Here is an 11754-nt window from a genome sequence, read left to right on the forward strand (position 1 = left end):
GTGTGTGTGTGTGTGTGTGTGTGTGTGTGTGTGTGTGTGTGTGTGTGTGTGTGTGTGTGTGTGTGTACACACACACAGTCATCCCTCAACATTCAGAGGTTTGGTTATTTACAGGTTGGCCATCAAAGACCAAAAGGAAATTTTTGGAAATTTGGAGACAACATGCACATGGAAAGAAAACTGAAAAAAAAAAATAAGTCATAAATGCATAAACTGTATATTATTCATCCTTTTTATAATTTACTACCAGAAGCATGAATAGACAAATGCATCAGTTAAATTTCCTTTAAAGTTCCGGAACACTGAAGAGCTCCAGGCTGCGCGCTCTCTTTGGGAATGCTGCTTCCTTCGTCTCTCTACTGTCCAGACCTAGTCACATGATTCTCTCCCACAGTGAACCCCGTCTCTGGCACATTTTGTGGGAGAAAGAAATCCACCAAGACCCTGCCTGGTGGGTGAGATTAATCTTTCTCACACAGAAACTACAACTTTTTTATGGGTGCAGTGTGTTGTTTTACTTGTTTTGTGTGTTCAATAGATCTGATCAAAATTATGAAAAACAAGAGGCTTGGAATGGGGCCTGGAGTTACTTGAGTTTTTTCACATTCACAGGGTCCCACCCCCCGGTCCCATGCATGCCGAGGGATGACTGTGTATGCGTGTGCACCCAATGGGGCCCTGGCCACTCACTTAGTACAGGCTGTGTGCTCCAAGGCCAATCCTCTGGGCACTGAACCACAGTGCTCCCTACCAAGTTACAGACACCTAAGAACTTGAACCATGACGCTCCTCTATGACCCAATGGTAGCCAGAGCAGTTTTTCATATACACAGAAAACACGCAAACATTTCCTTTTAATGCTACTTACGTTCTTCTCGGCCTTAGTCTCTGATCACTGTACGGAATCAATGCCACAAGCTGATTTTCCTGGCCTACAAATATAAGATGCACGTTAAAAATACATTTAAATAGACACACAGTAAAACACCATTGCAGCGCTGGTAAGGGTAGACCAAGAAAGGAATGACTGAACAGGCAAGCAAGTTACAGCAAGACCGCTATCGCTGTGATTCTATGGTAACGAACACGCGTGAGCACAGGATAAGGTAGGGGCTTCAGCAAAGGGGGCTTACTCTAAACCACCCTGAAAAGCTCTAAGGAACCCAAATGTGCCTAATTGAGAAGTTATTTTCCCAAATAAATAAATGAAACATAAATTACAATCACATTTTCTATTAAGTACATGAAAATGCAATGTGAAACTTGAAGAATTTTCACAGATTTTCAAAAGACCCTCATATAACATCCAAGAAGGAAAGCATTATCAGAAATAAGCTTCTATGTCAGAAAGTCTCAGCCTTTTTTGTGTCATGGATCCTTTGGGCAGTTTGGGGAAGCTCATGGAATCTTTGTCAGAACAACATTTTAAATGCACAAAACAAAGCAGAGGATTATAGAAGAAAGCAGTTATACTGAAATAGTTACCAAACTAGATTTTTAGGCAGCACAGATCCCTGGTTCGGAACCCCTATTCTAGGCGTGCTCCCTGTGTCCTCCTCTGCCTGTCTTTCTAAATCCTCTTTGCCCCCTCCAGTTCCCTTGACATGACAACGATCAGATTTATCTTTGTGTATCACCACTTTTATAATCATTAGGAACTTTCATAGCTTCTTACTTCTTACAGAGAAAAGTTCAAACTCTTTATTCTGGCATTCAAGGCCCCTGACAACATGTTTACAATCTATCTCATGTCTTATTATATCACTTCCCTAACGGATCTTCCCCTCTGTCCAAACTGATGGAAATTTTCGAACACACATTGTATTCTGCTGCACATATCAAGCCCTGTCCCTGGAATTCCCTCCCCCCAAATATCCTACCTAATTATAAAAATCTTACATACTCAACAGTCAGCTCCACTCTTCCCTCCTCCCATAAAGGCCCCTAGATCACTCGATACACTCTGTATGATCCCACTTTTGAACTCATACAATTAATTGAACTGATCACTGCCCTGTGAGACGTTTTACTATTTTGCCTTTAAACTGTTATTTAACACATATATTGTTAATTCTTACCTGATCATATCTTGTAGACTCCCTGAAGCTTGCCAGCTTACAGATTGTAGACATCTTCAACTGAGAATGCCCAAACCCAAGCGCGTTTTCTGCCCCTCCAATCCCTCCCTTCCTAACTTTCCTATTGCCCTCCAGGGCAACCACCTCTTCCTCGGCCCCAGACTCACGTCATAGAGGCCTGCCTGACTCCTCACTCTGTCTCATGCCTCCACCTGCCATATCTAAGCTGTTGCCAAATCCTGTCAATTTTGCCTTCACAGCCTCATCAATTGCAATATTTTAAAAATAGCACTTGACCAATAAGTTCCCTATGCCTCCATGGAAGCAGTTTTTCCCCTTTCTTCCTCGTTAACATAATTTGTGTCTGTTTCATTTCGTTTGTGAAAGCTCCCCATCCCTCTTGGACTGACTAGGGATCGTACCTTTTAGCTGAACCCCTTTAAATTTGTTCTCCTGCAATCAAGGGTGTGTATCCAGCCATGCCTGGCTCTCCTGTCTTTCTCTGTGCCAACAGTACCTGGCACCTATTAAGTACCTGGTACTTAATAAATGCTTCACGACTTCCTGCTGAAGGCAGGAAACATGCCTCATATGTCTTTGCATCCGTCACAACATCTAGCACGGTGCTTTACACAGAATCATCTCTCATTTTTTGTTCATTGACATAATCACCCTATTACATTCTTTTGGAAAATCAACATTTGGAGAGTGGGCACACAATTCCAAAAGCAGATGCATGTTAGTGTTAGTCCCGTTTTCTGTCGGTTTAGGAGTAAAAGTGCAGACCTCATTCTCAAACGATGAGTAATGAACACACATATGTGTAATAGTCAGATGTGAATGAAGGTTAGTCATGTGAGGGTGAAATAGAGCAACACAGCAGGAACTGACCAACGCCTGGGTTTGTTTCCTGGAGGCAAATCTCCAGTGCCTGAAGATGCCATCTACTCTCGGGGCAGTTCAGGTCCCTTGAGCCAAACCCTTTAGCTAACCCTCACTAGCCATTAACAAGGCGAATTCACCCCTCACAAAAGGCCACCCTGAGCCCCGGCCTTCACCTCCTCCACAGGGTAGCACCACACAGATGCCTGTTCCCTTCCCTGTCACCTGCTTCCCAGGAAATCAAGGACTCTGCTTCGTACTTGGCATGGGACCACAGGAGGGAGGAGGAATCAGCCTAGAGGAACAGAAGGAATCAGGCTGACATTTTTGCCCAGCCATTTATATTGAAGTGGTACAGACCATTTCCAAGGTGAAATCAATAGTCCTTTCCAGGTAGAGAATTGAGGACTATGTAGGACAGGAGACAGTCCTCTGCAGGACTTCCAGGAAAGAAAGGCTCTCGCCTGCTGGGCTCAGTGAAAGCAGGCTGTCCCCCAGTGGTAATGCCACAGTCAGGGGCTCAGCAAATGTACTTTGCCAAGGAGCAGCAAGCAAACAGCTTCTTTGGTAGACCTGATCACTGCTTTGTCTTGGCCGCTCTCCCTTCCAGCCCTCCTACCCGGGAACACTGGGGCAGGGAGCACGCTCCATCGGAAACATTGGTACAGAGAAAGAGAGGAGAGCCAGGTATGGCTGGACACATACCCCTGATTGCAGGAGAACAAATTTAAAGGGGTTCAGCTAAAAGGAACGATCCCAAGTCAGTCCAAGAGGGATGGGGAGCTTTCATGAACAAAATGAAACAGACACAAATAATGTCAATGAGGAAGGAAGGGGAAAAACTGCTTCCATGGAGGCATAGGGAACTTATTGGTCAAATGGCGATTTTTAAAATACTGCAATTGATGTTCAATTCTACAATGGAGCCAGGGTGTGAAGAGCTTTAAATGGAAAACAGAGTAACTCACAGTTGATTCTAGAGGTAAGATGGGTTGGAAAAGGTCCCTGATTTGCCAATACACTCATAGCAGGAATTTTAAGAGCTGGAAATTAGGTAGTCACCTATATTCTGGAGAATGTCTAACTCCACTGCAGTACGTGTCACGGAATATTACAAAATGCATCCTCATTCTCCTCCAACCCCTCCCTTGCCTGAATGTCCCTCCTTCTGTTAAGGGAACCACCTCCCGGGGCCATGATGTCAGTGACATCCTCGATTCCTCCCTCACCCCACATATATGACCAGTCGCCAAACATGTCATTCCCATCACTGAGCATCACTGACCTCCATCTTTCTACATAGACACATGCGCACACGCGTGTACGTGCGTGCGCACACACACACACACACACACACACACACACACACAGAGCCAGTGCTCTCCCTCAGTCCACCATCTCTCACCTAGACTAAAGATTGGTCTCCTAGCCCCCTTCTCTTCTGCTCTGATCCAACCTTCACACAACTGAAGTGATTTTCTAAAGTGAAGATCTGATCTTCTAAGGGGACTGGGGACTGGGTCTTATTTGACCATCGCTTCCCCAGGGCCTAATGTGGAGCTCTCCCCCCTGTCAGCAATAGGCACTTTTCAGACTGCATTCTGAGGCCTTTTTCTCTGTTCAAGTGGCTTGCTAATATGGGGCGAGGTTTACAATGGAGTTTAGGCTTACTTTTGAAAACTCGATGTGTGCATATCGATGCAGTCGAGTTGGGGGCAAAAGAAAAAAATGTGATGCTACTTACCCCGGGGAATCCTTCCTGTCCCCTGACATGTAGGGCAAGTGACACTGTCTCTTCCAGTGAATTCCACATATGGAAACTGAGAGACATCTCCATTCCTCCCATCTTCATTATGGCTTTCGGAATGAATTAAGCCATTCCTCATATTATCAGATGATGTCATTCCATCATAACCATCGTCTTTACATGAATGCAAAGGCAAGTGAGAAAAGGATTTACCCATGTCTGATACCTACAAAAAATAATTATTGTAAATTTAAGTAAAAAGAAACACTCTCCAAAGGAAAATTTGAGTTATTATTATAATTACAACAAATTTAAAACATAAAGACAATTACATTACCTTTTAAAGACATCCGCCAGTTATTTTAATACTCAAATTCTGGCGTGCCAAAATACTGTTGAAAATATGACTTCCTGAATTTCTGAGGATCGAGCTATTTTTATTGTTTTCAGCAAAGAGAGGCAGGACAGCCCAAGAGATACAGAGTCAAGTTCTGAATCAGGAAGACTTCTGCCACACACAGACTGGCCTTTTGATCCGAGACAAGCTCCTTCCTCCATCTGTACCCCAGGAAATGCTAAGTCTGTAAACTGAAGTGTGTTTATGCTGCTATGGAGATGACGCTTCTTCACTGTGCGTTCTCTCGTCCAATAAAATCATAGGTTTTGAAGACAAAAAAGACAAAAAACCCAAGACAGCGGTCCACCCCACTCTGCGGGGCCGTTACAGGCTCCTCCAACTCCTGGAGGGGCTCGACCTGTCCGAAGAGCAGCTTAGACCTGGGGTGGCCACTGGCCGCACTGCTCTGTGATGGCGGCCAAGCTCTCAGCCCCTCCACAAGCTTCAATTTCCTGATCAATAGTAAGATGGAAATGACCTCACAGGACTGGTGTAAGGAAGGAACAAAGGACAAAGGCTATACAGGGCTCTGCTGACATTTCTACAGCCCTTCCTATGTGCTAGGCACTGTGCTTGGCACTTGGCAAATACCTCATTTGATCTTCCCAACCACCCTGGGAGGAAGGTATTATTATCATCCTCATTTTACACGTGAGGAAGCTGGGGCAAACAGAGGCTATGTGACTGTCTGAGAGCCGCGTCACTAGGAAGTGTCTCTGGCTGGATTTCAACTGAGGCCGGTCATCCAGGCCCAGCGCCATCTCTACGGGGAGGAGGGCAACATTCACTTCTTCTGTTCTTCCCAAAAAAAGTCAATTCTTGTTTTAATTGGATTTTAGCACCAAATAAAAGAGATTTTCAGGCTTTCTGGACTGCAGTTGATTTCACTCTCATAAGGACCTCCTAGGAAAGCTCTCTTCAGCAGAGCCGCGAGCGCTCAACCCTGCACTTCAGTCTTCGGAGTCTCCGTGCTGAGTGCTGACTCTCTGAGATGAAAGAGTGCACTTAGGCCTCACCTTTAAGACCTGTCTATTTTACCCACAACCAGGAAGCTAAAATAGCTAGTTCTAACCAGTGGTGATCATTTACCTCCACAAGAAAAAGATTCTTTAAGGAACTAAATGCTCATACCAAAAGTTACCCTGAAAATGATTCCTATATTGTAATACTAGTGTAAACGACAACAGTTAAAAAAGAGTAAGAATGAGGCTGACGCTCCAGTCAGATTATAAATTCAGGGATAAAATAAAAACAAGGCTCTTGGGACTTAAAGTTGGAAAGGACCTAAGAGACTCAACTAGTTCGGTGATTTCACAAGTAAGGAAACAGAGGCCGAGGAGGCGGAGTGATTTGGCAAGAGCGGCAGAGTCAGGATTCAAGGCTGGGTCTTGCCTCGAACTCAAGGCTCCTTCCACCCCACGGTCCTAGAACCTCTTAATGCCAAAGAGAAGGCCGACAACTTTGGAGTTCTGATTGCAAACCTTCAGGGACCACACTAACAAAAAAGCCCAGAGCAGAAATTCAGACCTGGGCGTTACTCAACTGCTCCGGCCACAACCGACTCATCCGGTCTCCAGGGCCAGGAACACTTGCCCCATCTATTTTACAAATGTGTGAAGAGGGAAGTCCTGGCTATTGCTGCCTCCAATCAGTCCCATCGGGCCTTCCGCAACAGACAGACAGACAGCCAGGGCACTGACGAGCGGGCCCGCTCTGACTACCAGCGAAAGGCAGCCCCGTGGCCTGTTTCTTGTAACTGGTCTGAGACAGTCCTCCTCAGGAGATAAGCCAGAAGCCACTAAATATGGCCCATCCAAAGAAGAGCTACCTTCCCAGAAGACTACCTTCTACGCTTTGATCTGTCTGAGTGAATCCACCACTAATAATTTCTTCATAATAGCTGAAATGATGTGAATTCAAAAGAATCAATTGTAACTAAAGTCTGCTTCCAACAGGTCTTAGGAGTCCAAAGAGGTCCCTCATCCTTCCCTGGCCCAAATAAGTGTGACCTGAGCTACTTAATGCTGCTGGTTTGCTTGTTTTTGGGGGGTGGGGTTGGGGGGCAGGGAGGAAGGGCAACATGAATGGCCTCCACAGAATAAAAAGATGAACAACATCGGAGCGGGCAGAGAACCACTGCAAAGATGTTATATAGAAGGTTAAACTTGAGCTAAGCCTTGAAGGGAACTAGGTACGCTGGAAGAAAGAGGTGAAGACAGAGCATGTTCCAGGCAAAGGAATAGATGCTGAAGAATTAGAGCACTCTGTGTGGCTGCAGGGTAGAGCGGACAAAGGAAAAAGTGATGCTCCTCTCACCAGCAGATCCTGTTTGAACCCCGTCCTAGCCATGTGACACTGGGTAAATCATTTAACAAGCTTCAACTTTAATTGATGCTCAGTCAAGGCTGAACACCTACAAATGATTCACAGTGGTATAAACAGCACAAGAAAGGTTGTTTCCACTTTACATAAAGAAAATAGAGGGGAAGACGCCATGGACATACCCCAAGTCTGTAAAAGTCAGGACGTGAACCCCAACTTGTGACTTTTTTTTTTGGTTAGGCAGTGGGGTTAAATGACTTGCCCAGGGTCACACAGTTAGTGAGTGTTATGTGTCTGAGGCCAGATTTGAACTCAGGACGTCCTGAATCCAGGGCTGCTGCTCTATCCACTGTGCTACCTAGCTGCCCACCAATTTGAACATTCCAATAAAACCTTGTGACTGGGCCACCTCCAGATCTAGGGTATGTAACCTCACCTGGGCAATCTTCTGACATTTCCTTACCCTCCTCTCCCTCTACTCACCTCCTAAGCCCCAGCTGAGAGCCCTGCCTCCCCTCCCAGAGCTCCCCCTCTCCTCCATCAGCCCAGCTCACACACAAAGGTGACCTTGCTTTGCCCAGGCCAACCTTGTACCTGCACACGCCATGCCATTCCGTTCCCTGGCATCCCCTCTGTCACTCATATTCCTTCAATCTCCTCCTCTCCACCGGCTCACCCCTACTGCCCACAAACAGGCCCACGTCTCTCCCATCCACAAACCAGTCTCACGTGGTCCTTCCACCCGCACTCACCACTGTTCTCTCTCCCTGCGGCCCTTGGTGGAGAAGACTGTCTACACCAGCGCCTCCACTTCCTCTCCAAAGTTATTAACATCTCTCTGTGGCCAAACCGAATGGGCTCTTCTCAGTCGTCAGCCTCTCCGACCCTCTGCCGCCTTAGGCGCTGTCCTTTGTCCTCCTCCTGAACAGTGCGAATGCCCCTTTGTCCTTCCTGACTGACTGCTCCTTCTCTGTCACTGGATCTCCACCCAGGTCATGCTGGTTCATCAGGGGTGTCCCCACGGCTCTGTCCCGGGCACGTCACTCGGTGAGCTCATCCGCTCCCGTGGCTTCCCAATCATCTCTACACTGAGGACGCTCAGACTCATGCGGCTCTAACTGCCAGCGCCGCATCTCCATCAGCCGACTGCACACCTCCTGCGGCCCCCTCATAGACATGCCCCAAACCGGACTTGTCTTTCCCCCAAACCCTTCCCCAGCTCCCCTGCTCCTGTCAAGGCGCCAGCATCCTCCCAGGCATCCCGATTTGCAAACTCCATGACATTCTCACCTCCTCGCCACCTCACCCTTCTATCCAATCTGGTGCCAATGCTGATCAGTTTTGCCTTCCCAGCATCCCTCCCCTAATACCGTCGCCACACCACTGCAGGTCCTCGTCACCCCATGCCCAGACCACTGCAGTAAGGGCCCCTGGGGTCTGCCTGCCCTCGGCTGCAAGTCTGACAGCGGCACATGCCAGGACCAAAGACAGAATCCTGCCTAGCTCTTCGAGCCCTTTCCAGTCTTCGCACACCTTGCACACCATCACAAGCTCTGCGGGCCAGGGGCCTTGCACAAGCCCCTCCAGCCCAGGCTTCAGGCATTCTCCCCAGGGGTCCCTGGGGCCAGGAGGCTCTCCTCCTTATCTCTCGCCTTCCAGGCTTCCTTCAAGGCAACCTTCTCCAGGAAGCCCTTCTGACCCCTCCCCACCCCTTACTTCTCTTCTGCTCTGGGCTGCAGAGAGCAGGGGAGCAGGGGCTGTCTGTGATCCTGCACTGCAGCCCTGGCTTAGCAGTGCCTGGCATGACCACACGAAACCCCTGAGAACCCTAACGTGCCACAAAGTTGGGCTCTGGCCAGACTCTGCCCCTAACGCCCTCCTCCCAAGCCAGGTGGGCAAGAGGGCTGCGAGACATCCAGGGTCCAGACAGCTCATCTGTTCTGTGTGTGTGCGTGCATGTGTGTGCATTTATGTGTGTATGTGCGCGCGCGTGTATGTGTGGGGGGGTTTCTGCTTCCAGGGCAAGGGTCTCACCCAGGGGAAATCATGGGTGCTCCAACAATCACAACTTGGGGGAATACAGGGTTAGAGATGGGGAAACTGAGGCTGCAGAGATCACTGATGTGGCCAGAGTTGTAGGGGGTTCCTTGGAAGGCTCAGCAGATGGTCACTGAATACTCAACGGCCATGAACAGAGAGGAGAAAGCACCGGCCTCATCTCTGACACTTGGCACAACTCAACCGTGCTGGACCGGATGGCCCTGGCTTCAGATTTCACCTGTTTCCCGTGTGCTGGTCCAACAACAGGACTGGGGGTGAGCATCTGGGGTCCCTTCCAGGCCCAGAGCCAGGATTTGGGCGCCCCTCCATCATGGGGCCATGACACCTATTCCTCCATCAATCAATAAACCCTGACTAAGCGCTGGATGTGTGACAAGCTCTGTGCTAAGCACCAGGGCTACCAAGAAATCCAAAGGCAGCGCCTGCCCTCATCGAGCCTGCCATCTAATGGGGCCCAGATACAAACAAAGTAGGCTGCACACAGCACCAAGGGGAGGCTCCCTGAAGAAGGGGTGCTGTGGGACCCCATGGGGGGTCAGCTGACACCCTAAAACACTGGATTCCCACGATGGGCGATGGGTGCTCGGCTAACCCGGGGGACCCCCTCATCACCTCAGGGGGGCCCCTGACTAGGTGGGGGACTAACCCTGGGGGGCCCTGTCATCACCCCAGGGCGGGGGTGCGAACCCTGGGGGGTCCTCATCACGGGGGGGGCTAACCGTGGGGGCCCTGTCATCACCCCAGGGTGCGGGGGACTAACCCTGGGGGGCCCTGTCATCACCCCAGGGTGCAGGGGGCTAACCCTGGGGGGCCCTCATCACACGGGGGGGCTAACCCTGGGGGGCCCTGTCATCACCCCAGGGCGGGGGCGCGAACCCTGGGGGGTCCCCCTCAACACTGTAGGTCGGGGGGGGCTCGGCTATCCTTAGGGGGCCCCTCATCGCCCCAGGCGGGGGCTCCGCTGCTCTCGCCAGGCCCCACGCTGACGGCCCCTCTCGGCCCTCCTGGGCTGGGGTGGCACACCTCGGGGCGCCCCTGGCACTGCTGGTCCCCCCGCCGCCCGGGGGCGGCTCCGCGACATCGGTGACGTTCAGGGTCGCCGCCGCCGCACTCGGGGGGGGGGTCAGGCCCCGCAGGCCCCCACCCACCTCCTCCGGGGTCTCCCTCACCTGGACGGCGGCCCACTCGGGCTCCTTCTCGGCCCGGCGTTGCCTCGGCCCGGCTCGCTCGGCTCTCAGGCGCTCCCCGCACTGCGCCTGCGCGGGCGGCGAGGCGAGGTGTGGAAGGGGGGAGGGGGAAGACGGGAGCGAGAAAAAGGGCAGGAGCGCGCGCCCTACCTGGGGGCCGCTGTTTACATCAGGAGACACAGTGCGCAGGCGCCCATGACACCATTTCTCCGCGCCTGGATTTATTTTAAGTTTAGCATCAGTTATGGATATGCGCATGCGTTTGAGCCCTCAGGCCCGAATTCCAGGATTGTTCTCGCTAGACCACACTTGTACCTGGATGTGCGCACGCGCACATGCCAGCGCTTTCCTCAGTATTTTGGTGTGGCTTTGGCTTTAGCACCAGTCACCGCGAAGCGCATGCGCTTGGGCTGCCGGTCCCTGACTTCTTGACCTGGTTCTTCAAAGTGGGGAAAAACACCTCAAAGGACACGCACAAGTTATTGGTCCTTCGTACCTCGCTCCTTTTTTTGGGGGGGGGCAGGAGTGGGCGGGGCGGGGGGGGGCGCCCTCCTTTTGGTGTTGGCATCACTCGGCGATATGCGCACGCGCTTGCGCCTCTGCTCCTTTCTTCCAGGTGTCTGTTTCCGTAGTCAACATCCACCGGCGGATGCGCCATCCGCCCGGCCCGCTGTCCTCCGTACGCATGCGCCCAGGCTTGGCTTTGTCCCGAGCCCCTGCGCTCCGGGGGCGTCGGCCTCAGCTGGTCGCCCTCGGTCCCCGTCGCCTCCTCCCCGATTTTCTTTCTCTCCACGGCCGTGATCCCACGACTGCCCCCTCCGGGGCTTCCTAGGAGAACAGCGGCCTCCTTCGGCACCTTTTCCTCCCTTTTGGAAGCTTTCCGCCCGCCCGTGCGCGCGCGCATGTGGATTCCCCGAGGGACGCTGGGCCTCTGTGGGGCCTGGGGTGACTCGCCCTGTGCTTGGACAGTGGGCACGAGATGTCTGGGAAGGAATCTTGAGTGTTCCGAGGCCCCCATAGCGACCTTCTCGAACAAGGCCCGCCGTGGCGAGCTTCTTTCAGTGTCTGCCCATGCCCCGA

At 50.9% G+C, this 11754-nt stretch overlaps 1 protein-coding gene across 2 annotated transcripts in view; it reads right to left on the reverse strand.

Moving 5' to 3' along the window:
* The window catches only part of TMEM106B (transmembrane protein 106B), a 20012-nt gene extending 9289 nt beyond the window's left edge, over positions 1-10723 (reverse strand). The window contains exons 1-3 of one of the 2 annotated variants that reach the window (XM_027872562.1): positions 10657-10723; positions 4705-4933; positions 869-932 (exon numbers count right to left, since the gene is read on the reverse strand). In XM_027872562.1, coding sequence (XP_027728363.1) covers positions 869-932; positions 4705-4924 — 284 coding nt within the window. In that variant the 5' untranslated portion in view covers positions 4925-4933; positions 10657-10723. Of the gene's footprint in view, positions 1-868; positions 933-4704; positions 4934-8178; positions 8453-10656 lie in introns of those variants that run through there. The other variant, XM_027872563.1, reaches the window with a different exon arrangement.
* Between the last annotated feature and the right edge of the window lie 1031 nt (positions 10724-11754).

The sequence above is a fragment of the Vombatus ursinus genome, unplaced genomic scaffold, assembly GCF_900497805.2.
Source record: "Vombatus ursinus unplaced genomic scaffold, bare-nosed wombat genome assembly UNPS02014799.1, whole genome shotgun sequence".
In the NCBI taxonomy this organism is placed as follows: Eukaryota; Metazoa; Chordata; class Mammalia; order Diprotodontia; family Vombatidae; genus Vombatus; species Vombatus ursinus.